At 38.2% G+C, this 27,806-nt stretch overlaps 1 protein-coding gene across 1 annotated transcript; it reads left to right on the top strand.

Moving 5' to 3' along the window:
* Positions 1-25,504, top strand: SPAM1 (sperm adhesion molecule 1). The gene is made up of 4 exons (XM_025929982.2): positions 1-98; positions 10,031-11,184; positions 11,664-11,753; positions 24,898-25,504. Exons 2-4 carry the CDS (start codon positions 10,231-10,233, stop codon positions 25,447-25,449), a joined length of 1,596 nt encoding a protein of 531 aa, XP_025785767.1. The 5' UTR covers positions 1-98; positions 10,031-10,230; the 3' UTR covers positions 25,450-25,504.
* The last annotated feature ends 2,302 nt before the right edge of the window (positions 25,505-27,806 follow it).

Here is a 27,806-nt window from a genome sequence, read left to right as displayed (position 1 = left end):
CTTCCAGGAGGTGAGTCTCAGGGACACTCCCATCCCGTCATAAAGTAGCCAGATCCTTCGTTGCCAGTCACTCTGATTTCCTGTTTCCCTTGTCTCAGGTGAGAATCCTAGGGCACTTCTGCTCTCCTCTGTTCTCGGTGAAGAGACAAGTACAACTGCTGCCTGCTCTTCTCATTTTCAAGGGTAAATGTGCTCAGGTTTTTATGGACTAGTGTAGGGGGACAGAAAGAACTATAAATATTAATGAATCCTTATAATGGCATTACAAGGTTGACTTTGCAGCTAATTTTTCTTTTTGGATAGCACCAGTCACACATTTTGATATATGTGATGTACTAGATGTATTTGTTTATTTTCATAACAACAGCAGTAATGGTTATTAATGATTACTCGTATCTCGTAGATGTAGTAAACATGCTAACAGCCAAAAGAAATTTGATGCCGACTAATAATTTTGTTAATTAACTATTGCTTCTTTGAGTTTTGGGACCCGATCTTCCTCCTCTTCTGGGAAGTGGAAGCAGAGCTAGCTGGTTTGGCCAAACTGATGCATAACCAGCAAATGTTGTAGAGATGTCTGAATTCTACGCTAATCATTGGTTTTGCTATTCTTTGTTTTAAATGTCACTTATTCTTGTGTCACTTACTTATTCCACTCATCCAATTTAAACCGTCCGGATAAATGACATTTGACAAGGTAGAAAAATATTTCCATCAGGCTGAGGGAAGAGTTTGAAGGCTGAGCTTGAATAGGTTGCTTTCCAAGTGGACTCCTCCACAAGATGCCAAGAAGCAGTCACAGGTGAATTCATGCAAGGCACAGTAACGGCCGGGGCCAGTTGATCTGCTGGTAGAGTCATGATCCGGGAGACTTTCTCATGCAGGTTCCCTCGCAGAACGTGCTGGGTGCTGATGAATGCCATTGGTAAGGCACGCCACATCATCAGATGTGGCTCCACTGTGGTATGAATTTGTTGAGTGTCTCACTTCCACCAACCAGAACAATTCCATAATGCTCACATATTTAGAGTAAAAAAATTTTTTTTTAGTTTCCTAGAGAAGCTTTCATGTTGAAAGGTCTATGAATCATTAAATAGACCTTGGACTTTGCCTCCTTTTGTCATGCTTTTCCCTGCCTTTCATATAGAAGAGGGTGGAGGCAAGGGATAATATTAATAACAGGAACAACTTACTTTTTTTTTTTTTTTTTTTTGGTATTTACTATCTGTCAGGTCTCAGGGAGGAACAAGAAATTGCCTTTACCCTGTTAGATTCTGTGCCTGGAGCCTATAAATTGAACTGACAAAAGACAGATTAACGGGAGAAAAACATACAAACTTTAGTTAATATTTTTACATGTACACGGGAGACTTCATGGTAGTTTAGTCATTTATAAACGTTTCTTTGAGGAGTCTTCAGACAGATTGGATTCTTTTCTGGTTGCTGAAGAGATTAAATTAATGAGATCGGAGAACTTGACCAAGGCCACTTAATAAGAAAGGGTCTGTTCTTGGTATTCAAAACCCAAGTGTGTCAGACTCCAGAGCTTTTGCTATCAGAGTGGCTTGATCCATTCCACAGTAAAAAATACATTTTCTACTGAGACCCAGTGTATACATATGTAAGTATATAACTGATGGAAAACGGTTCATAAAATAATATCCTTCTACATGTGATGATGGTATTCTGGTGATTCCTATTCTGACCTGCCCTATTCTATCCTACCCCAGTCATTCCACTCTAGTCTGTTTTATTTATTTATAGTCTTATTTATACTATTTTATAGTCTCTAGTCTTATTTATTTATTTTTAGAAAAGTGCTCATTACAACCAGTTAAATCAGTTTTATGGCCTACTAATAGTCTGTGGCCTGCACTTTGGGAAAAACATGTGAGGAATAGGCTTACCCAACATCACTTTCTTGGATAATCATGTTCACAACTACTCTCCTAAAATGCACAGGGCTGCTTAGGTGATGTTTTAGCCTTTGTTCTGCCGTGCGTTTTTGTAATTATGCTTTGGCCACAGGTGGCCTCAGTGTGGAGGCGTTATCTGAGCTTCCCTATTTCCTTGAACTAGAAGCATGTGATCTCCGCTGAGGCCAAGTGGCAGCAGCCTCCCAACCTATAGATGAAGATAAGGGGCCGATATCATTGTAAGGACAACTTTCACTGAGTTTCTAAAATTTGAAGTAAATTTTGCTGCTATGACTCTTCCTCTTACCTTCTGTCATTTTTTACATTCTTTCGAGGAGAGGTAGAGTCCTGTTACACCCCCAAACTTCTCCGTATCATCTAAAAATTTCAATATCCACAGTAAACATTTCTTTGGCATTCTAGGACTAGGAATTCACAATCCCTAAATTTTTCTAGCGATACTCCTAATCTAATTATATATACTGGCTTTTCTGGTTGCTATAAGTCAAAAACAACTGTCTCCACACCTGACTACAGCTGTGTTTCTTATAGTTTGGGGTAAATGCAAATGAACCATAATAAGCAAAATTTCATAACATAGGTAGTCCAGCAGAAATAATATGCAAGTCTAGATTTTACAAGCTTCTTGTAAAAAGTACTTCATAGGGAGTGAGATTGATCTAGGTATTACCAGTATATCTTTCAAGAGTTAATACCTAAAGATTGAATAATGTGAATCTTCCAGCTCTCGCATAATAGAGCTAAAAGTGGAAACAACGTCTCAATCCTTTTTCTGGATCTGGGCTCCTTAACCCCTAAGCTGTGGGTGTCACTGGCCTTCTGGTCCCATTGGCAGACGAAAGACTCTGTTAAGATAGAAAGAAAAAAGTTAAAAGTGAATGTATGAATTAAAAAAAAAATTTTAATGTTTTTATTAGGAGCCTGCTATCTCACTAGGTGCCAAAAATCTTAAATTGATAAGAAGGAAAATAACTGTCAAATTGTCTTCTGAAACTGAGCTCGTATCTTGTTCCTTTTTTAAAAAACAATTTTAATGTTTATTTACTTTTGAGAGAGCGAGAGACAGAGTGTGAGCAGGGGAGGAACAGAGAGAGAGGGAGACATAGAACCAGAAGCAGGCAACAGGCTCTCAGCTGTCCGCACAGCCGTCAGCTGTTTGTATTAGACTATAGCGCTCACTTCGGCAGCACGTATATACTAAATCGTATTAGACCATAGTGACCACTTGGTTCTTTGCTATAATCCCATGTGTAGATTTAGTAACTATAACTTTTACAATTCAGAGAAATAAAACCCAAAAGTCATTTGACTGGTCCAGGAAGAGAAACATCGGTTACTCACCAAATGTGAACTCATAGCTCACGTTACAGCTAGGATACCTTTGTGAACTTCATTGTGCGAGTCACCAGTAATCACAGAGGTACTTGGTACTCCCAAACTTTGACTTGATTGGTACTCAGGCCTTTTGCCTATTTTGCTAGGCAGCCGAGACGCTGCAATTACAGGGAACTAGGGCTGGTCCCAGGTTTATGATGGTGGGATATTGGGTTGATGGCATGTCAGGCATTACCAAGCTCAGTCTGGGGCTTGGCAAGTGGCATTGCGGAGAGGATCTCTAGCGAAGCTATTGTGTTTTTAACTAGCCTCTAGAATTTAGAGACTCTTTAAGACTTTATTCAATTATTCCAGTACTTAATTTCAGTCATATCTGGGTGTGTCAGTGCCTCATGCTTGGCTATAGAAGACATAATTGTCTTCTGAGTAATGTTTGAACTCTGTGGCTTCTGGATGCTATGCTTCATTTTTTGTTTGAACATTTTCATTTTAAAGTGGTACCATAAGCCATAATTTTGAATTTACTGAAATTCCAAGTACGTTGAGTTCATTTACTTAATTAAATGATTAACTCATCAAGCATGCATAGTAGTGGGGACTGACAAAGATTCTCTATTGACTATGATAATCATGCTCACTGAACTCTCTTTTTGACTAAGTCTCAAACGCTGCTGAGTTTCTGCATCCTTCCCTGTAGAATCTAGTTCTAGTAAGAATCCTGTTAAGTCAGTTTAGCAAGAATTCCCATCCTTCACATCTGGTCACCTGGGATATCTGATTAGGTCTCCTAGCTTCTACTATCCTCCAGGTGATGCCTGATCACCCTGGTCTGCCTTTAGCAAGAATCCTGTTAGGTCAGTTTAGCCAAAATCTTCCCTTACCCCAGATGTTCCTTCAGTAATTTTCCATCCACCGCTCCCTCACCCCTGGCGCCCCCCCCCCCCCCCCCATTTTGCTCCATGGCTGTAAAGTCCCACTTTTTCTTGTTGTATTTGGAATTGAGTCCAGTTCGATACTGAGGTCTCTTTCTCTTACTGCTCTGGTATTTTCTTTGCTGGCTTTGTAAATTCTGGATGATACATTTTGATTTTTGTTTGAACATCTTCATTTTAAAGTGTCCCCATTGGCCGTAATTTTGAGTTTATTGAAATTCAGAGTTTATCCAATTTATTTATTTAATTAGTGAACTCAAGTATGTATCTATTGAGTATCAATTAAGTGGCTTGGAAATTTGAACAACAACCTAATCTTACAATTAAGGGTACATTGTGTACATTCTTTCATAAGGTCTCTGGGGTCTACAAAGATATTTTGGACACAGAATGTCATTATAGGTCCATTCATGTTCTTTCCAAAGGAATTTGCTTCTTAGAATAAGATGAATTACTTTCTTATTTTCAATTAAACACTTTTGGTATTAAGCTATCTTGCATCTTCAAAGCTGAAATATTAATATCTTTTATAACATATCAATATAACTTGCTTAAGGCTTCAACATTTAGAATTCATGTTTAATCATACTGTGGTTTTCTGGCTTCTGAGATGTATTACTTTCTAATTATATCATGGCTCAACAGGACAAGCTTTTATCACATAAAATGAACATGTATAAATTATATCTCTATGTTTTACTATATCAATTAAATAAAATTTGATTTGGGGAACTGCTTTTGAGAGATTTTGTTATTTATTTGGCTCTCTTTTTTACTCTTCTCCCCTCTCCCTTCCTACCCTCGGGAAAGGAGCAGGCTTCAGGAAACTAGTGTTTTCCTATAAGTAACAAATGTCAAACATGGCTTTCTCTATCACTTTGAAAACATTAATTCTAATTCATTTTAATTTTGTAAGGAGAAATTACTTTTCCAGTATATGCTGTACTTCCTTGAAACCAGTTCATTCTTCATCCCTACTAGACTACGGGAAATCTTTCATTAATTCAAACAAATGCTTAACAGTCAAAACAATTGCAATTAGGACTTGTTTTACCATTGGGTTCTTAAACTCATTTCAAATGTTAATAAAAAATTTATGGCATTTTTACATAAATTTTCCATCCTTACCAATCCTTTTTGTTGCTATAAGGCACTTGAATTTTCTGGGATTCAACACACACACACAGGTCCTCCTCCCTCCATCACACAACATCTTAAAACATTAAGTCTTTCCTTTTTTAAAAAAATTTTTAATGTTTATTTATTTTTGAGAGAGAGAGAGAGAGAATGAGAGACAGAGCATGAGCAGGGGAGGAGCAGAGAGAGAGGGAGACACAGAATGTGAAGCAGGCTCCAGGCTCTGAGCTGTCAGCCTGGAGCCTGATGTGGGGCTTGAACTCATGAACAGTGAGATCATGACCTGAGCTGAAATCAGATGCTTAACCAACTGAGCCACCCAGGAGCCCCAAGTCTTTCTTTTTTAAAGGTTTATTTATTTTTGAGAGGAGACAGACAGATTATGAGTAGGGGAGAGACAGAGGGAGAGCGAGAGCCAGAATCCAAAGCAGGCTCCAGGATCTGAGTTGTCTGCATAGAGCTTGATGTGGGGCTTGAACCCATGAACCACAAGATCATGACCTGAGCTGAAGTCGGATGCTTAACAGACTGATACCCAGGTGCACTGAGATTAAGTCGTTCCTTAATTGACTGGGTGAAGAGTTCCTTTTTCTTACCCAACATGCTGAATACTGAAGAGTATTTAGGTTTTTCTGGAGCAATTTCTGACCTGCTGACATTTCAGAGGAAAATTTTAAAATTTTGCTTCAAAAATAAGTTGTCTGTTTTTCTTTCCACTGCATAGCCCTATAAAGTGTCTGTGAAAAAGAATTAGAAGTTCTGTAATGTGCCTGTTTTTAAAACTACCTCTTTAGTAGAGGTAGTTTGACACTTAGTGCTTAGTAGTGGATACATGGACTAAGAATGAGCAATTTCTGGGGCGCCTGGGCGGCCCAGTCGGTTAACCATCCGACTTCTAGCTCAGATCATGATCTCACAGTTCGTGGGTTCGGGCCCCATGTCGGGCTCTGTGCTGACAGCTCAGAGCCTGAAGCCTGCTTCGGATCCTCTGTCTCCTTCTCTCTGCCCCTCCCCTGCTTGCACTCTTTCTCTCTCTCAAAAAATAAATAAACATTAAAAAAATTAAAAAAAAAAAACTAAAAAAAGAATCAGCAATTTCTTTTTCTTTGTTTTTTAGAAGATTTTATTGTCAAGTAATCTCTATACCCAATGTGATGCTCAAATTTACAACCCCAAGATCAAGAGTCATGTGTTCCACCAACTGAGCCAGGTAGGGGCCCCAAGAATGAGTAATTTCTTTAGCCTTGAGGCGCTCCAGCCTGTGCAAAAATTATCTGTGGGAGACACTGACAAAGTTAAGACACAAGTAGAAGAAGGAACCAAAGGACAAGAATAATAATGATAATACTGAAACCACTAATACTAATACTAATAAAGGGAAAGGGGAAGAAGGAGTTGATTGAATGCCTCCAAAAATAGTATGAACTTCTCTTGTTTCATCAAGTGAATCATCATATCTATTTCTGGCCAAGTTATTTATTAAACATAGCTTAGTAAGAAATTTCCTAGAAAAAAAATCTTGCTTGAAGGCGCCTTTCTTTGCTGAAAGCATGAATAAATTTTTGCTGCAAGAGAAGAAAACTGCACGTGGATTTTTCTGCTTGGGGGATGTTATGTTGGTCTCTTAAGTTTGCTCAGAACTCAGCTTAGATTAGTATAACTTGTAACTGGAGGTACAAGTCAGCCTTTGAGTTGAAATTAGAGACCAAGTAGAACTTCAGAAGTGATACACAGCCTATGAAATGTAATTAGTATACAAAGGCTCCAAAAAGAATAAATTTGGGGCTGGGAGCTAACTCGAAGTTTTGCTTTGTACTTTTCACGTTAAAGAATGATTTCCAAAGTATTTATGGAGGTAATTTGGATACGTTAAAGTTACCTTTAGCATCCTGAGGCTAGGGGCTATTTGATGAGTATTGTCACAATGCATGTGTCATGTTCAGTTGTTCTGGGGACAGTAGGGTAATGGGGAGTGAGGAGGTGCCGTGGAAAGACATCTTAAACCGTGGGGCTCTCCTTCTTTTCCCCTCCCTTCAGTTCTCATTTGCTTTCACCAAAGTTATAATCTTGGCTTTATCAGTATTTGTCCACATTTCTGACTTTTCACCTTTATATTTATAATAATAATTTATATTCAAAATCTATAATAATTTTAATAGTAAGAGAATTGTATCCAAATTCAGTTTTTGGGCTGTCTGAGTGGCTCAGTCAGTTAAATGTCCGGCTCTTGATCTCAGCTCAGGTCTTGGTCTCAGTGTCATGAGTTTAAGACCCGAGTTGGGCTTGTAGCCTACTAAAAAAAATAAATAAGAATATCAGACAAGAGGTGTCCAAAGACAACCCTGTGACTGACTTCTACATCTATTAGTTATGATTTTCTAGAAACAAAGCGTTTGTTCTGGAAATAAAGCATTTGTTGTAGAAGAGCAGATCTTACAATTAAGCCAAGAAATGTAGCTGTTTTGTTTGATTTTTTCTGTCTGTGACTTTCTTCTCCTTACCTCAAAAATTCCAACTACTAAGTCCTTCAAAAAGTAAAACAAGAACCCTTTGAACAAGCATCCTAGCGAATAAACAGTAAGAAGGCAGATGGTTCTTTTTCTCTTTCCACTAAAGAGAAGCTGAGCTTCAAATCTGTTCTGGCAAGATTCTGGCATTAAATTTTTTTCTCTCCCAGTTTTTATTTGAAAAACTATATGGTAGTTGAATGAAAGAAAGTTAGAAGATCAAAAATATGTAGGGGCGCCTTGGTGGCTCAGTCGGTTAAGCGTCCAACTTTGGCTCAGGTCATGATCTCATAGCTTGTGACTTGGAGCCTTGTGTTGGGCTCTGTGCTGACAGCTCAGAGCCTGGAGGCTGCTTCGGATTCTGGGTCTCCCTCTCTCTCTGCCCTTCCCCTGCTTGAGCTCTCTCTCTCTCTCTCAAAAATAAACATTAAAAAATTAAAAAAAATCCCATATTTATTTAAGCATCTCATCATTGGGGATTGAAGTTGCTTTTAATATTTTCTCATGTCACAAATGCCACAATACATAGTGGTTAATAATACACTGTAAGTGTCTGTACCTACCTACATAGTTTTCATTACAAAATAATTTTGGACTAATTCTCAGATAAAACATTCCTAGTTCAAAGGTTTAGCTAGCATGTGTTCCAGTGATAAAATTTCTTTACAGCAAGAATAAGAATTAATTAAATAGGATTTGGGGTGTAGTCAAATCTTGAGCTTTTAAATTTATTCTAAGACAAAATGATTTTTTAAAGGAATGTTAAAGACTTGCCAATGCTTTAGGAAGACATTAAAACCAACAAGCTTCTGGCCTGGACACTACTGAAGACAAGTTTGGGGGTTGGCCTATGAAAGGACTTCTGGGTAAATATCACTGTTAGGAATTAGGGGGATATCAAAGGCTTAGCAGGAGTGCTTTAATAGGGCAACTATTCAGACAATGAGCAAGTAGGACACTTGAGAAGCAATCTCACAAGTATAAATTGAGAACAAGCCTTATACATACTAGTGGAGAGATGCTAATTATCTGGAGTTAAGTCAGGTAAGATTTTTCTAGGGAGATGAGATTCCCGTGTTACGTCCCTACTAGATGCTCTAAATAAGAGATGTTTTCTAGATGCTAACCCAGGTCTTCTCCAGTTCTGTGCCCCTAGGCTTTGTCCAGAGATGTATGAAGAAGAGTTAAATTTGTTTCATAAAAAAATTTACATATTTTTGTACCTATACATAAATTGTGCGTGTGTGTACACAGATGTCTATGAATATGTACGTCTTTTATTTAACCTTTTACTCAATTTACTTTCTCTTGTACTAACACAATAATGCAATTCCATAGTTTCTGTCTTCCTCTCCCTTTTTCTCTCCACAGAAGGAGGTCCTCCACTCCATGCCTACACCTTTTTATCTCCCCTTGTTCACATACACCTCGATCCCACCAAGCTGTCTCCCAACACCTGTGGAGATCCTTCTGCCACTCCACAGATTGATTTTCTGGGTGTTCCAAGTGATCTGACCTCAATACAACTGTGTTTGAGAGGAAATCCCAGTCCCCCTATTTCCCTACCATCTTAACTCCTCCTCTATTCAATTTACTTTGAGATATGATGGAGCACTATTCCAAATAACACTTAAATTTGTTCCTCAGTAGGAGATTTTGGTTAATTCAATAGTTTCAAGCACACTTTTGATCTATTACTTCTGGCAGAAGTGACTCTACCTGCCCCCCTTCAGGAAAAAAAAAAAAAAAAAAAAAGAAAGAAATCTCATGATTCAATGAAAGGTTGTTTTCAATTTTTGACCTGCCACTATAAAGTGGTCTTTCAAGAAATAACAAACCCAAATGAGAAGTTCAACTGAAATTAATTTTTATTTAACAGGCTTTCGCTAAGACATTGCTTGACACAGCATTCTGCACAAGTGGGAAGGCAAAATAAAAACAGCCACATTCACTTCTCTGTAGGCTCAGTAATGATCAGGGAAGATGAGACGAATGTTAGCTATTACAGGATTTGTATCCTACAGAAGAGAAAGTAACTTTATTGACTCAAACACAAGAGCCCTCCATCTTCAAAAATTGAATTAAACTCCTGCACTTAATGTTAAGAGCTTGGTAAAGTTTACAGTCTCTGATACAGAAACATCAGGTAACAATATATTCTATATTTTCTTTTTTTTTTCAGTTATAGATGAAACAACTTGCAAAACATTCTTGAAACACGAAGCAAGAAGAGTAATATTTAAAAGTAACATGATCATTATACGTCTTTATCCATCAATGTGGCTTCATTCCACTATCTCTTTTCTGTGCTTATATCTTGCATGAAATATTGGATAAGCCAAAGTGCGTAGGAAGAAATTTTCATAGTCATTCATCTCTGCAATGGGAATGCTCATGTTCAAGCGTATCTTCTTTAGCTTTGTGGAGCCCAGTGGAGCAACACAGGCAGTGTTTACCTTCCTTCTGATTCCGTGTTGCTTGACTCAGGATTTCACAGCACCCCCTTTAATCCCAAATATTTCTTTCCTCTGGGGCTGGAATGTCCCAACTGAACGTTGTGCTACACAGTTTAATGTGCAGCTAGATCTGAGCCTTTTCTCTATAACAGGAAGCCCCCTAAAAAGTGCCACTGGACAAGCCATTACATTATTTTATGCTGATAGACTTGGTTACTATCCTCACATAAGTGAAAAGACTGGCCAAAGTATACATGGAGGAATCCCTCAGTTGGGATCCCTACAAAAGCACTTGCACAAAGCCAAGAATGACATTTCCCATTACATAGAAACAGAAGGTGTGGGCTTGGCTGTCATTGACTGGGAAAACTGGAGGCCTATCTGGGCAAGAAACTGGAAACCTAAAGATATTTACAAGCGTCTGTCTATTGAATTGGTTCAGCATCAACATGTACAACTTAATGACACAGAAGCAGCCGAGAGAGCCAAAGTAGATTTTGAAAATGCAGGAAAGTGTTTCATGCTAAAGACTTTAAAATTGGGAAAATCCCTTCGGCCAAATTATTTATGGGGTTACTATCTTTTTCCTGATTGTTACAATCATAATATTAAAAACCCCAGTTACAATGGAAGTTGCCCTGATGTAGAATATAAAAGAAATGATGAGCTCAACTGGTTGTGGAATGAAAGCACGGCCCTTTTCCCATCCATTTATTTGAATAGCAAATTAAAATCTTCTCCAAATGCCTCTCTCTTTGTCCGTAATCGTGTTCAGGAAGCCATTCGGGTTTCTAAAGTATCCAGCGCTAAACAGCCACTTCCGGTTTTTGTCTATACCCGTCCAGTTTTTACTGACTTGGATTTAAAATATCTTTCTGAGGTGAGTAAATCAAGGTGTAAGGGCTATGAATCAGTGTTCACAAATGGCGTTTAGGGAATTCAACATTATTTTTGAAGGGAGTGAAATTTGGCTCTAAATATCCTTTGGGAATATGCACACAGGTGGTAGTTCTGCATTATTATGTGAATGCAAAATGAGAATATATTTCATTTTAGTGTAATCATATAATATCTTAGCAACAATGAAAAAACTAGATAGCACAGACAATGTAGTAATTCAGTTCCCTTTCTTTTTATTTCATGGGTCTGCCCTTTTGTCAATAGAAGCAATTAAAATAATAACAGAAAAATCTATTTTTGTTATAGTAGGGCAGTGGTGGCATGAAAGATAGAAATAAATAGTGGGAAAATATTTAAATTATTGTTATTGAGTCAGAATTCTTAGCTTTGATGTTACTGTCCTATGCATAACATTTCTATTTTATTTCTATCTGTTAACTCTTTCTGTCACTTTGCCAGGGTGACCTCGTGAATACAATCGGTGAAACTGTTTCTCTGGGTGTCTCTGGAATGATAATATGGGGAAGTCTCAATTTCAGCCAAAATGTGGTAAGTTTAATTGCTAGGAAATAGATGAAAACATTTCTACTTCTAATGTTCTTGAGAATCGTGGTGGTACTGAATCATGAAATCAGTACTATGCTTGGCACATAGTAATGGGTGCTCAATTAATACTGGTTGCATCAAACTATCCTTCATTTGTGTGGTTATGTTATATGGCAGAAAGTATTGTACCTGTTTTCCAGTGAGGAAACAGAAATTCAGTGACAATTATTCAAGTTCTCTGGGCTATCTGCCTAGTAAGTAGCCAAAACAGGACTACAGTCTCAGTTTTCTGACATAGTGTGTTTTTCTGCATTGTACTGTGACATCTCTCTCCTCAAAAAAACCTGTGAACTAGTCAATGAAAGAATAGTCAGTTCATTCATTCATTCATTCATTCATTCCAGTTTATTAGGCACTTACTTTACTTCCTCATTTAGTCATTCAATGGCAGTTTATTACAGGGGTCAGCAGATGATGACCATGGACCAACTCTGACCTAGTACTTGCTTTTGTACAGCTCAAGGGCCAAGAATGATTTTTACCTTTTTATTTTTATTATTTTTTTTCTGAAGACTATGCAAAATTTAATAGAAAGAAAATGTTTCTATGCCCCGCAAAAAGAAAAGTGTGAAGATACAGGAAGCAAAATGTTTAAAAGCATAGGTGACTTAAATATATATATATATATATATATATATATATATATATATATATTTTTTTTTTTTTTTTTTAATGCTTATTTATTTCTGAGACAGAGAGAGACAGAGCATGAGTGGGGGAGGGGCAGAGAGAGAGGAAGACACAGAATCAGAAGCAGGCTCCAGGCTCCGAGCTGTCAGCACAGAGCCCGACGCAGGGCTCAAACTCACAAACTGTGAGATCATGACCGGAGCTGAAGTTGGTAGCTCAACTGACTGAGCCACCCAGCGCCCTGAGGTGACTTAAATGTTTTTCTTTACACTCAACTACATTTTCCTTTTCTTATCATTTATTTTTTAAAATTTAAATCCAAGTTAGTTAACATATAGTGTAATAATAATTTTAGGAATAGAATTTAGTGATTCATGTAACACCTCGTACTCATCTCAACAAGTGTCCTCCTTAATGCCTATTGCCCATTTAGCCCACTGCCCCACTCAACACCCCCTCCAGCAACCCTCAGTTTGTTCTTTGTATTGAAGAGTCTCTTATGGTTTGTTTCCCTGTTTTTATATTATTTTTGCTTCCCTTCCCTTATGTTAATCTGTTTTGTATCTTAAATTCCACATATGACTGAAATATGATACTTGTCTTTCTGTAACTTATTTCGCTTAGCATAATACACTCTCACTCCATCCACATTGCTGCAAATGGCAAGATTTCATTCTTTTTGATTGCCAAATAATATTCCATTGTATATATATACACCACTCCTCTTTATCCATTCATTAGTTGATGGACATTTGGGCTCTTTCCATACTTTGGGGCATTGTTGATAGTGGTGCTATAAACATTGGGGTGCATGTGCCCCTTTGAAAGAGCACTCCTGTATCCTTTGGATAAATACCTAATAGTGAAATTACTAGGTAAGAGAATAGTTCTATTTTTAATATTTTGAGGAAACTTCATACTGTTTTCCAGAGTTTTGCACCAGTTTGTATTCCTACCAGCATTGCAAAATAGTTCCTCTTTCTCTGCATTCTCCCCAACATCTGTTGTTGCCTGAGTTGTTCATTTTAGCCATTCTGACAGGTGTGAGGTGGTATCTCATTGTGGTTTTGATTTGTATTTCCCTGATGATGGGTGATGAGCATTTTTTCATGTGTCTGTTAGCCATCTGGATGTCTTCTTTGGAAAATTGTCTATTCATGTCTTTTGCCCATTTCTTCACTGGATTATTTAGTTTTTGGATGTTGAGTTTGTAAGTTCCTTATAGATTTTTGGATACTAACCCTTTGTCTGGCATGTCATTTGCAAATATCTTCTCCCATTCTGTCAGTTGCCTTTTAGTTTTGCTGATTATTTCCTTGGTTGTGCAGAAGCTTTTTCTCTTGATGAGGTCCCAATAGTTCATTTTTTTGCTTTTGTTTCCCTTGCCTCTGGAGACATGTCAAGTAAGAAGTTGCTGTGGCCAAGGTCAAAGAGGTTGTTGCCTGTTTTCTCCTCTAGGATTTTGATGGCTTCCTGTATTACATTTAGGTCTTTCATTCATTTTGAGTTTATTTTTGTGTATGGTGTAAGAAAGTGGTCCAGGTTCATTCTTCTGCATGTCGCTGTCCTGTTTTCCCAACACCATTTGCTAAAGAGACCCTTTTTTCCATTGGGTATTCTTTCTTGTTTTGTCAAAGATTAGTTGGCTATACAGTTGTTCGTCCATTTATGGGTTCTCTATTCTGTTCCATTGATATTTGTGTCTGTTCTTGTGCCATACCATACTGTCTTGATGATTACAGTTTTGTAATACATCTTGAAGTCCAGAATTGTGATACCTCCAGCTTAGTTTCCTTTTTCAGGATTGCTTTGGCTATCAGGGTCTTTTCTGGTTCCATACAAATTTTAGGATTATTTGTTCTAGCTCTGTGAAGAATGCTGGTGTTATTTTGATAGGGATGGCATTGAATATGTAGATTGTTTTGGGTAGTATCAGCATTTTAACAATATTTGTTTTTCCAATCCATGAGCATGGAACGTATTCCATTTTTGGTGTCTTCTTCGATTTCTTTCATAAGCTTTCTACAGTTTTCAGTGTATAGATTTTTCACCCCTTTGGTTAGGTTTGTTCCTAAGTATTTTTTGTTTTTTGGGGCAATTGTAAATGGTATTGATTCCTTGATTTCTCTTTCTGTTGCTTCATTATTGGTGCATAGAAATGCAACCTATTTCTGTACATTGATTTTATATCCTGCAACTTTGCTGAATTCATGTATCAGTTCTAGCAGTTTTTTGGTGGAGTCTTTTGGGTTTTCCACATGCAATATCATGTCATCTGCAAAGAGTGAAAGTTGGACTTCCTCCTGGCCGATTTGGATGACTTTTATTTCTTTGTGTTATCTGATTGCTGAAGCTAGGACTTCCAACATTGTGTTGAATAACAGTGGTGAGAGTGGACATCCTTGTCATGTTTCTGAACTTAGGAGGAAAGCTCTCGGTTTTTCCCCATTGAGGATGATATTAGCGATGGGTCTTTCATATATGGCCTTTATGATCTTGAGGTATGATCCTTCTAGCCATACTTTCTTGAGGCTTTTTATCAAGAAAGGTTGCTGTATTATGTCAAGTGCTTTTTCAGCATCTATTGAGAGGATCATGAGGTTCTTATCCTTTCTTTAATTAATGTGATGTATTGCATTGATTGATTTGTGGATATTGAACCAGCCCTGCATCCTAGGAATAAATCCCATTCGATTGTGGTGAGTAATTCTTTTAATGTATTGTTGGATCTGGTTTGCTAGTATATTGTTGAGAATTGTCGAATCCATGTTCATCTTGGAAATTGGTTTGTAGTTCCCCTTTTTAGTGGGATCTTTGTCTGGTTTTGGAATCAAGATAATGCTGGTCTCATAGAACGGGTCTGGAAGTTTTTCTTCCATTTCTATTTTTTGGAAAATCTTCAAAAGAATAGGTGTTAACTCTTCTTTAAATGTTTGGTACAATTCCCCTGGAAAGCCATCCAGCTCTGGACTCTTGTTTGTTGGGAGATTAAAAAAAATTTTTTTATACATTTATTTATTTTTGATAGAGAGAGACAAAGCACAAGTGGGGGAGGGGCAGAGAGAGAAGGAGACACAGAATCTGAAGCAGGCTCCAGGCTCTGAGCTGTCAGCACAGAGCCTGACACGGGGCTTGATCTCACAAACTGCGAGATCATCACCTGAGCTGAAGTCAGACGCTCAACCTACTGAGCCACCTAGGTGCCCCTGTTGGGAGATTTTTGATTACTGATTCAATTTCTTTACTGGCTATGGGTCAGCTCAAATTTTCTATTTATTCCTGTTTCAGTTTTGGTAGTTTATGTTTCTAGGAAATTGTCTGTTTCTCCCAGATTGCCTAATTTATTTGCCTATGTATTTGCCTACATATAATTGCACATAATATTCTTTTGTTATTGTTTGTATTTCTGCAGTGTTGGTTGTGATCTCTTGTCTTTCCTGTGTGATTTTATTTATTTGGGTCCTTTCCTTTTTCTTTTTGATCATACTGGCTAGTGGTTTATCAATTTTGTTAATTCTTTCAAAGAACCAGCTCCTGGTTTCATTGATCTATTCTATTGTTTTGTTTAATTTTGTTTTTCGATATCATTGATTTCTGCTCTAATCTTTATTATTTCCCTTCTTCTGCTGGTTTTGGGATTTATTTGCTGTTATTTTTCCAGCTCTTTTAGGTGTAAGGTTAGTTTGTATATTTGAGACCTTTCTTCCTATTTTAGGAAGGCCTGGATTGCTATATACTTCCCTCTTATGACTGCCTTTGCTACATCCCAGAGGTTTTGGGCTGTCATGTTTTCATTTTCATTGGCTTCCATGTACTTTTAAATTTCCTCTTTAATTTCTTGGTTAACCCATTCATTCTTTTTTTTTTTTTTTTTTAATTTTTTTTCAACGTTTATTTATTTTTGGGATAGAGAGAGACAGAGCATGAACGGGGGAGGGGCAGAGAGAGAGGGAGACACAGAATCGGAAACAGGCTCCAGACTCTGAGCCATCAGCCCAGAGCCTGATGCGGGGCTCGAACTCACGGACCGCGAGATCGTGACCTGGCTGAAGTCGGACGCTTAACCGACTGCGCCACCCAGGCGCCCCAACCCATTCATTCTTTAGTAGGATGTTCTTTTTTTTTTTTTAATTTTTTTTCAACGTTTATTTATTTTTGGGACAGAGAGAGACAGAGCATGAACGGGGGAGGGGCAGAGAGAGAGGGAGACACAGAATCAGAAACAGGCTCCAGGCTCTGAGCCATCAGCCCAGAGCCCGACGCGGGGCTCGAACTCACGGACCGTGAGATCGTGACCTGGCTGAAGTCGGAGGCTTAACCAACTGCGCCACCCAGGCGCCCCTAGTAGGATGTTCTTTAATCTCCAAGTATTCATGGTCTTTCCAAATTTTTTCCTGTGGTTGCTTTCGAGTTTCAAAGCATTGTGTTCTGAAAATATTCAAGGTATGATCTCAATCTTTTTGTACTTGTTGAGGGCTGATTTGTGACCCACTATGTGTCTATTCTGGAGAATGTTCCATGTGCACTCGAGATGAATGAGTATTCTGTTCTTTATTATGGAATGTCCTGAATATATCTGTTAAGTCCATCCAGTCCAGTGTGTCATTCAGAGTCATTCAGAGTTTCATTGTTGATTTTATGCTTAGATGATCTGTCTGTTGCTGTAAGTGGGATGTTGAAGGCCTCTACTATTATGGTATTATTATCAATGAGTTTCTTTATGTTTATGATTAATTGATTTACATATTTGGGTGCTTTCCATTGGGGGCACAAATATTTACAATTATTAGATCTTTTTGGTGAATAGACCCCTTAATTATGATAAAATGCCCTTCTTCATCTCTTGTCAGTCTTTATTTTAAAACCTAGTTGGTCTCATAGAAGTATGGCTACTCCAGCTTTCTTTTGACGACCATTAGCATAATAGATGGTTCTCCATCCCCTTAGTTTCAATCTGCAGGTGTCTTTAGGTCTAAAATGAGTCTCTTGTAAGCAGCATATAGATGGGTCTTGTTTTCTTATCCATTCTAATATCCTGTGTCTTTTGATTGGACCGTTTAGTCCATTGACAGAGTGAGTACTGAAAGCCATTGTGTTGCCTGTTGAGTTGGTGTTTCTGGTGATGTTCTCTGGTCCTTTCTAGTCTTTGTTGATTTTGGTCTTTTTTGTTTTGTTTTGTCTTTTCTCCACGCAAAGCATCCCCCTTAAAATTTCTTGCAGGGCTGGTTGAGTGATCAACCCTTTAGTTTTTGTTTGTCTGGGAAACTGTTTATCTCTCCTTCTGTTTTGAGTGACAGCCTTCCTGGATAAAGGATAAAGGAAATATTCTTGGCTGCATACTTTTCCAATTCAGCATGTTGAATATATCTTGACATTCCTTTCTGGATTGCAAATTTCTGTGGATAGGTCTGATGCACACCTGATCTATCTTCCCTTATAGGTTAAGGTGTCCCCCCACCACCCCCCCGTTCATAATTCTTTCCTTGTCTGTGTATTTTGTGAATTTGACTATGATATGCCTTGGCGATGGTCAGTTTTTGTTGAATCTAATGGGAGTTCTCTGTGCTTCTTGGATTTTGATGTCTGTGTTCTTCCCCAGATTAGGAAAGTTTTCTACTATAATTTGTTCACATAAACCTTCTGCCCTTTTTTCTCTCTCTTTATCTTTTGGGATTCCTATGATTCAGATGTTATTCCTTTTTAATAAGTCACTGAGTTCTCTAAGTTTTGTATCGTGATCTTTTGCCCTTGTTTCCCTCTTTTTTCCTACTTGATTATTCTCCATAATTCTATCTTGTAAATCTATGATTCACTGCTCTGCTTAGTCCATCTTTGTTGTTGTGGCATCCATTTGAGATTGCATCTCGGTTATAGCATTTTTAATTTTGTCCTGACTAGATTTTATTTATCTCCACAGAAGGGGAGTGTATGCTTTTTTTCAACCCTAGCTAGTATTCTTATTATCATGGTTCTAAATTCTAGTTCAGATATCTTGCTTATATCTGTGTTGATTAAGTCCCTGGCTCTCATTTCTTCCTTGTCTTTCTTGTGGGATGAATTTCTTCATTTTGTCATTTTGGAGGAAGGAAAAATAAAATTAAATTAAAATTAAATAATTAAAAACAAAACAAAAAAATCAAATAAAGGAAACTAGATTCTGGGTGAGTTTTGGTCTGCTTATTGAAAAAAATCTTGATAGAATAGAGAAAAAAAGAAAAGAAAAGGAAGAAAAGGTAAGAAAAAATTTAAAAATTAAAAAAATTATATAATAAAATAAAATGAAATAAAGAGAATGAAATGGAATAAAAAATTTTTGAATAAAAAATAAAGTAAAAAAATATTTTTCTCTTTTTGTCAAGTTCTATGGCTCAAGTTATGCAATTTTTTGTATTAATCCTCAGATCAATTTCCTAGGTGTTCAAAATGGTTTGGTGCTGATCTGGCTGCATTTCAGGGACAAGACAGTCTCAGGGTCTCCATGCTGCTCCACCATCTATCCCCATTATTAATTAAAAAAATTTTTTTAATGTTTATTTTTTGATAGAGACAGAGTGCAAGCAGGAGAGGGGCAGAGAGAGAGGGAGACACAGAATCTGAAGCAGGCTCCAGACTCTGAGCTGTCTGCACAGAGCTCGACATAGGGCTTGAGCTCACAAACCATGAGATCATGACATGGGCTGAAGTTGGATGCTCAACCGACTGAGCCACCTGAGTGCTCCCCCCTGTCATTATTAATTTTTTAAATGTTTATTTTTGAGAGAGAGAGAGAGAGAGAGAGAGAGAGAGAGACAGAGCATGAATGGGGAGGGGCAGAGAGAGATGGAGACACAGAATTTGAAACAGGCTCCAGGCTCTGTGCTGACAGCTCAGGACCCACAAACAGTGAGATCTAAGCTGAAGTTGGACACTTAACTGACTGAGCCACCCAGACACCCCTGATTTTTACCTTTTTAAATGGATGGGGGGAAAAAAAGCCCCAACAGAACAGTATTTATAAGAGATGAAAATTATGCAAGATTTAAATTTTAGTGCGTTATCAGTAAAGTTTTATTAGAACGTAGTCATGCTCCTTAGTTTAGGTGTTATGGCTGCTTTTGCAGTGCCAATAAATAATTGAAGAGCTATGGCAGAGACTGTATCATTCAAAACGCCGACATATTTACTGTCTGTCCCTTTACAGAATACTTTTGCTGACCCTTGGGTTATTGAACATCTCTTATGATTAATGCCAGATAATTGTTTAGGTGCTAAAAATATAGTAGAGAACGAAGCAAACTCCCTTCACCATGGAGCTGCATCCTCACAAGTGGATATACAACATAGAGAGGATACATCAGGCAGTGATAAACATAATAAAGAGCAATGAAGCAGTGTAGGCAGGATACAGAGAGATAAAATGGTGTTATGGGGCAGTCTGATGAGGTGCTGTTGGAGCAGAGATCTGATGGAAATCAGGGACCAAGTCTCTGGATGCCTGGGGGTGGTAAGTGCAATAACCTTCAGGCTGGAATGTGCTTGCCAAGGAAGATCCAGGAGGTCAGTGTGACTGGAATGCAGTGAGCAAGGAAGACAGAGGTAAGAGGTGTGGTCAAGTGAGAGGCAGCGCGTTGGATATAGGGCTTCCTAGGCCACCATGTGGCTTTTACTCTGAGATGGAAGGCCACTAGGAGGTTTGAGCAGAAGAGTTGCAATCTCTGGCAAACATTTATTACTTAGCTGAGTTGAAGATTGATGGTAGCGGGGCAGGAGAGGGAGAAGGGAGAGCAGGTTGTTGATGGCTTGCACCACAGGTGCTGGCATGTGTTTTAAATATAACCTAATAGTAGAACAGAGAGGATTGACTGAGGGATCAGGTGACAAGGATAGATAAGAGAAGTGGTTAAGATGACTCTCAGGCTTTTGGCTTGAAGGAGTTGCCTCTGAGATGGGAAAGACTTTAGTAAGAATGGTTTGGTGGGGGTTGGGCAGGGAGGAAAGAGCCGGGAGTGGCAAGAGGGTGCATAGGCAATTGGGAATTACTTTTTAGAAATATTACCAAATTGTTCAAAACTCCTCTAAGGGAGAGGAAAAGGAAGTCTTATTTTCCACAGGTTATATTTAGTATCGTCTATTTTAGGTAAAATTCTGAGTAAAACTTGTTCCATTAGGAAAAACATGTCTATTTTTGTTCACTATAGATGAATTGTATTCATTTTCTCCTAATGCATTTCTTTAGTTCAAAAAGCCTTTAACTGTCATCACCTAATCCTTTTCCTGCTTCCTTTATTTTCAACTTCGTTTAATTCTCTGTAGCAGGTCTTTCTCCCCCACCTCTTCAATCCTCTTGAGTCAAAACAAGAGTAAAGCTGTCGCCTGGATACTGCTGAATTGGAGCTGAACTTTTTCTTCTCTAACAGATGTGGAAATACTAGCCATGTAGGTGCCAGGGAGAACATCCCAAGAAGTTCACGGCCCAGGGTCTTCTCCTAGGATCTACAGAGAAGAGACTTTATACGGCACTCTAAGACCAGAAGAGACCTTTTGATCTTTTGTCCTTCAGATAGACTTGTTATATTGTTACTTCATTTATAAAAGTACTCAATAGTAGTCACCTTTATGAGAATCTTTCAAGGTAATCTGAGCCCTTCTACCTGCGTGGTAGAACTCTGTTATCTCTGACTTGATCACCCATAAAGAGAAATAACATAAAATGTAAGTTTGGAGAAAGGTATATGTCCCTTTTGCAAATAGTTCATGTCAGAAAATTATTTAAAAATTATAATTTTCCTGAATATATTGTAATTTTCAGTCACTGTTTCTGAAACCTAAACTCTTTTCTCAAGGATCTTATTAATTCTATGATGGAATCACTTATAAATTCTCCATACTACTTCCATTTTTTTTTTTTTTTTAAGAACTGAGAACTCCACCCTTAATCCGATGAGGAATGAATCAGGCATTCCCCAATTATTAGTATGGTGTGACATACTATTTAATTGTCACCCCTGTTTTTTTTTTTTTTTATTGCACTTTAATATTAGATTTACATTGTTCTACATGACTGTCAGATCATCTTCAGTTTTAGTCATACAGGGACAGTTCTTCAACTTAAATATGGTTATTTTTACCTAATGACACTGCCTTGAAATGATCCCCTGTGGACTTTGTTTTATGTATTTCTGCTACTTTCCCCAATTTATGATTATTTTGAATGATTCTGAATGTTAGTTCTATCATTACTTCCGCTTTTTTTCTATGCCATTTGTAAACAATAGAATCATGGATTACTTGTCTTATTTCCTCTGATTCACTGGCAACTGGAGAAACTGGTAATTGCAGGCTTAATGACTAAAAGTGACTTAAAACGATTGTTATTCGATGTAAGCAAACTATTTCCTTCTATTCCATTTTGTTAGATCTAGTGGTGTGCCAGGCAGCTCCTACTGGTCTCAGCTCATGAGACCTGATTGTTAAATATTCAGAAATTTTGTGAACTGATTGTTAAACACAATCATTATTAAAAATTAAATTATAAAGACTTAGAATGAAATTAATTACATTAAAAACAAAAGTAACAAATACTCAAAATGTATCAGTTACGTACTTCACTTTATTATCATCCATCCTGTTGAGGTTATGTACATCTGTTGCATCTGTATAAGCAGAAAAGGTATGTACCAGTGTGCTTCTCCTCACCAAACATCCATTCTGTATGCTTGATTCCCAATTCTTCACTCAGTGATTTCAGGTTGATAGCTTAAAATTGGCCATGGTATATGTGTTTGCACCATGGATATTGACAAACTCTAAAAACCAGGTCCTATCTTTTAGAAAGCCAGTTTTAGATCCTTCCAAAGACTACATCTTGTGTGCGCGAATGATTCTCAAACCGTTCTCATCCTTCACTCCTCTTTTTGCCCAGCTCTGGTCTCTGTGGTCACCCAGACCGTTTTCTGAACTCTGTAAATTCTCCTATATCTTGGCCCTGGGGATACAGTGTTGAAGAATTTTGACAAAGTGTCTGCAATCATGGAGCTTATATTAAAGTTGGAGGGATAGAAACCATACACAAACAAGAAAAATATTTGATGTGATAAGTACTATGCACAGAATTAAAATAGATGTAAGTAGATAGGAAAGGTGTCTGAGTTTCAATTAAAGCTGCAGTCTGATTGACAAGATTAAGTGACCATGCTAAACATTAGAGGAAAGAGCACTCCAAGCAGGGGTGACAAGTAAGTGCAGTTTGAAACGAATTTGCCATGCTTATGAAACAACTAGTATGCCTAAGGCAGAGTGGGTAAGGGAGGGGCGCTCAAGAGGAAGGAAGGGTTACCTCACATCAGGCTGTATATAAGTTGGAAGAAGTTGAATTTTATTCTAAACACCATGCAAAACTAGGATTAAGAAGAAGTTTTCTATTGCTGCCATAATAGTGACAACACGCTTGGTTTAAACAAGAGAGAATTATTATGCTACAGTTCTATAGGTCAAAAGTCCAGCATGGATCTGAAGGGGCTAAAATCAAAATGTTCGTAAGGTTGCATTCCTTTCTAGGGGAGGAGCCTCACTTGCTCATTGGGGCTGTTGGTAGAATTCATTTCCTCATGGTTGCAGCAAGGAGATGTCTATTTCTGGCTGGCTATGGCTAAGGGTCATTTCCAGTTTCTAGAGGGCACTACATTCTTTAGCTCTTGACCCTGTCCTCTATCTGCAAAGCCAGCAATGCTGGGTTGAGTCTCCTTTACCTTGGAATTTGTTCTCTTTCTTCCATCTCATTTTTTTAATCCCCACTGGAAAATTTTCTACATTTTTAAGGACTCATTGATTAGATTGAGCCCATCCAGATAACTCGGGATAATCTCTCCATCTTGAGGTCCGTACTCTTTTTTTTCTTTTCTTTTTTTAAAAATTTTTTTTTAACGTTTATTTATTTTTGAGACAGAGCATGAATGGGGGAGGGTCAGAGAGAGGGAGACCCAGAATCTGAAACAGGCTCCAGGCTCTGAGCTGTCAGCACAGAGCCTGACGCGGGACCCAAACTCATGGACCGCGAGATCATGACCTGAGCCGAAGTCGGCCGCCCAACCGACTGAGCCACCCATGCGTCCCTCTTTTTTTTCTTAATGTTTATTTATTTTTGAGAGAGAGAGAGAGAGAGAGAGAGAGAGAAGGAGAGAGAGAGTGACCACATGAGCAGGGGAGGAGCAAAGAAAGAGGGAGACAGAGGATCCAAAGTGGGCTCTGTGCTGACAACAGAGAGCTCACAAGGGGCTTGAACTCAAAAACACTGAGATCATGACCTAAGCCAAAGCCGGACACCTAACCTACTGAGCCACCCAGGTGCCCCTCAAGGTTCATACGCTTATCTGTGAGTCACATCTGTAATGTTCCTTTTGTCATGTATGGTAATAATCACAGTATCCAGGGCAATAGGGTATAGACATTTTTGGAAGACCCTATTCTTCCTACCATCTATGGCATCATCTCAAGGAAGATAACGAGAAATAGATCAAATGGAAGCTGCCAAGATTCTTCGACTCGCCTTCTGACCTATCACCACCACTTCCTTTGGTCTGCTGGGGACTGGCATAGCCAGCTCACTCGATGAAACTGCGGATCATGAAAGAAAGTGACTATCTTCTGTGTTTTTAAAAAGACAGTGTCCCAGTTTTAGAACGCACCAGTCTCGAGATGAATCATGTTCATTACTCATCACGCGTGCTCTGACAAATACGTATATTTGTAAAAGAGCTGTCATAATTCACCCGTAACATTTAATATAAAGTATACTCAGTTGAAGCTGTTTAGTTGTTTTGAGTTAGCAGTTGAGAAACCTCTCTTTCTCATTCTGTTTAAACTTGTCCCACAAATATGAATCTTATTATATTTATTTATAATTTATTCAGGGCTAACCAATGACATATACTGGGCCTCATGCTAAGCACTTTTATATACATTGTATGTTTCCATCTTCACAACAACCATATGAGGTACCTGCTATAATTATCCTTATTTTACAAATGATGAAGCTGAAGCATAGCCAGGTTAATTGACTTGTTAATTGATAGGCAACTAAGACTTAGAAAGCTTGAGAGAGTCCCGAGGTCATACAGCTAGAAATTAATAGAACTGTGACCAGTCAGGGAAGAGGGGCCTCAGAGACCATTTTCTGACCACTTGCTCTGCCATCCTGCCCCATTAGTTTCTGAACTATTGAAGAAGTCCAAGGCTAGGTTAAAGTTAAGGTTCGACCGGTCAGTTATTCAGTGACATGAAATGGCACGTGAAACTTACCTACAAACGTACAAAAACAGTTGGCATAAGCTTGCTCGAGAGGGTAAAAAAGATAAACTATTTCCTACCTCTTGCTGGGTCTTGTTTTATCATGTTTCCTTAGAAACCGCTTACACAGTGAATTAATCCACGTCTGAGCTAACTTGTCCCTTGATATTCTAACCTTCTTATAATTTTACAGCAATCTTGCACAGAGCTTGACAGTTACATGAAGAATACGTTGAATCCTTACTTAATCAATGTCACCCTAGCAGCCAAAATGTGTAACCAAGTGCTTTGCCAGGAGCGAGGAGTGTGTGCAAGGAAAAATTGGAATTCAAGCGACTATCTTCACCTGAACCCAGTCAGTTTTACTATTCAACTTGAGAAAAGTGGAAACTACACAGTACATGGGAAACCCACACTTGAAGACCTGCAGGAATTTTCCAACAAATTTTATTGCCTTTGTTATGCCAATGTCAACTGTAAGGAGAGAGCTGATATGACTAAGATTCATACCGTTAAAGTATGTATGGCTGAAGATATCTGTATAGATGCATTTCTAAATGCAGAACCCAGCGATTACCATTCCAGGTGGAAGAAACATGACACTCTCGGCAATATCTTATCCTCCATCCTACCTTCCACAGCATCTCCGTGTGTTCCTGGTCAAGATCTCAGTAGGTGCCGCAAAGCCAGATTTCTAGCTAGAGAAACTAGAGCCGACTCCAAAACCACCCAAGTGGGCTATTAGATTGTATACATTCAAAACAGAACAAAACAAAAATAAACAACCTCTTCAAGTACAAGTTCAGTGCTTATTAAATTTTCTATCTACATACATTGTTTTAATATATTTCACATTTATATACATATATATTTTGATTTTTTAATATTATTCATTTTTGAGAGAGAGATGGTGAGAGGCAGAGAGAGAGGGAGACACAGAATCCAAAGCAGGCTCCAGGCTCTGAGCTGGCAGCACAGAGCCCGGTGCAGGGCTTGAACCCACAAACTGTGAGATCACGACCTGAGCTAAAGTCAGATGCTTAACCAACTGAGCCACCCAGATGCCCCTCACATTTTTATATTTAGTAGTTTAGCTAGCTTAGATTATTTTTTTGGGCAAGTGATAATGCCTATATACTGGAAAATCTATATTTAAAATGTGAATCAAAACTCATGGCCAAGATAGTATTTTGATTTTATGAGCACAGATTGCTTTTTTCATGATTAAATTGAACTTGTGATTATTATTAATTGCTAAACAAAGGATATGTTGGCTAGCACCTTTAATTTACAAAATTGTAGTCAGGATAGTGTTACTTCTAAATCCATTGATATCACATTTTGATTTTGAAAATCAAAATAGAATATTGGTTATTAATGTTACAGAGAATTTGTTTTGTAAGATGATATCCAACTTTGTATTATTTTTTTTTTTTTTAGTGTTCATTTACTTTTGACAGAGAGAGAGAGACAGAGAGACAGAGAGACAGAGCATGAGTAGGGGAGGGGCAGAGAGGGACGGAGACAGAGGATCCAAAGCAGGCTCTGGGCTCTGAGCCGTCAGCACAGAGCCCGATGAGGGACTCAAACTCACGGACTGCGAGAGCATTACCTGAGCCGAAGTCGGATGCTTAACCGATTGAGACACCCAGGTGCCCCCCAACTTTGTATCTTCTAATTGCCATGAATCTATAGCAAATATCTTACATACAGAGAGTGTATATGTAGAAGTAACAGGTATCTGCTATATTCTTGGCTCAATCTATCAAAGACTGAATGTAAGGCCTATAACACTTAGAGGCCAGTTTTCCACTGAGACAAGTGAAGATTTAAATAATGCCAATTCACTGCAAATGAATGTCTTTATAAGTAGTTTGTAATTTGTAACAAACATGTCAAGAAATTATTATGGTAATAAACTATCTTTTTAAAAAGTTTTTATTTATTTATTTTGAGAGACAGAGCACAGGAAGGCAGTGAGAGAGGGAGAAAGAGACGATCCCAAGCAGGCTTCACACTGTCAGGACAGAGCCCAATATGGGGCTCGAACTCACAAATGGGGAGATCATGACTTGAGCCTAAATCACAGTCGGGCGCTTAACCGACTGAGCTACCCAGGTGCCCTGGTAATAAACTTTATCTTTTAAAATGTAATATCTTAAGTGTATTTGTCTGTCTCAAGCACAGAACTACGGATTTTAGCCATTTCATCTTGACAGTTTGTTCGAGTTATGCTTTATAAAAAGGTAACCTTTAAACAGTGATTACCCTGTCAACTTGGTACATGGTTTAATAGGTATTCAGTACAAGTATAAACAATAGCCTTATTTTCTTTCATTCATGATGGTCTTTGATAATCTTGTGTGCTTAAATGGCCTTATTTCATCTGAGCATGCATTCCCATCCTTCATGAAGTATTTACTGAATGTTTACTCCCTGCCAGGCTTGGTATTAAGTGTCACAGATTTAAGGTGAAATAGCATGGCTCTTGCATCAGTGAGTTTGTCATCTATTTGAAGAAGACAGATATTGACAGTGGGAAATGACAACACACTCTGTGATAAATGCTATTATGGAAGTTCAGCATGCTCTGGCATACAAATAAGAATTTGGAGGTGCCAGAGGAAAAATTCAAGGATGTCATGAAAGAAATGATGTGCCCACTACTCAGAAGACTGAAGAACGGTTAGAGTGGGGGCACAAGACAAAAAGAACTTTGGAAAGACTGAGTGTAGTTTTTACCGTGGCATACAGTAGATGATGACCAAATGGTGAAAGCTTTTGTCTGCCAAACGAAAGTTTGGACTTTACAAGGAAGACACTCCCAGACTTCTTAACCTGCCCTGTTTTTCCATGCCTACCTATCACAGTATGCTACATTTATCTGTTTTTACTCTCCATCACCTCCCTATAATGTAAGCATCATGAGGGCAGCTGTTTTGTCTACTTTCCTCTGGTGAACAGTAGCTGGGACTTCGTAGGGACCCACTAATTATGTATTAAACAAATAAAAGCCAATGGGGAACCACGAAAGAATTTTTAAAAGTGTCCTTTTATTAAATTCTCATTTATTTTAAAAAATATTTTAAATTTTATTTATTT

The sequence above is a fragment of the Puma concolor genome, chromosome A2 (genome assembly GCF_028749965.1).
Source record: "Puma concolor isolate L17-30 chromosome A2, mPumCon1.1.hap2, whole genome shotgun sequence".
NCBI classification, from domain to species: Eukaryota; Metazoa; Chordata; class Mammalia; order Carnivora; family Felidae; genus Puma; species Puma concolor.
This window is presented reverse-complemented; position numbering and strand designations above follow the sequence as displayed.

Excerpts from the sequence above, each read along its gene's own strand:
- SPAM1 (XM_025929982.2), top strand. The coding sequence starts at position 10,231 with ATGGGAATGCTCATGTTCAAGCGTATCTTCTTTAGCTTTGTGGAGCCC. Across the intron at positions 11,185-11,663 it reads ATTTAAAATATCTTTCTGAG|GGTGACCTCGTGAATACAAT; the intron begins GTGAGTAAATCA and ends TCACTTTGCCAG. Across the intron at positions 11,754-24,897 it reads TCAATTTCAGCCAAAATGTG|CAATCTTGCACAGAGCTTGA; the intron begins GTAAGTTTAATT and ends ATAATTTTACAG.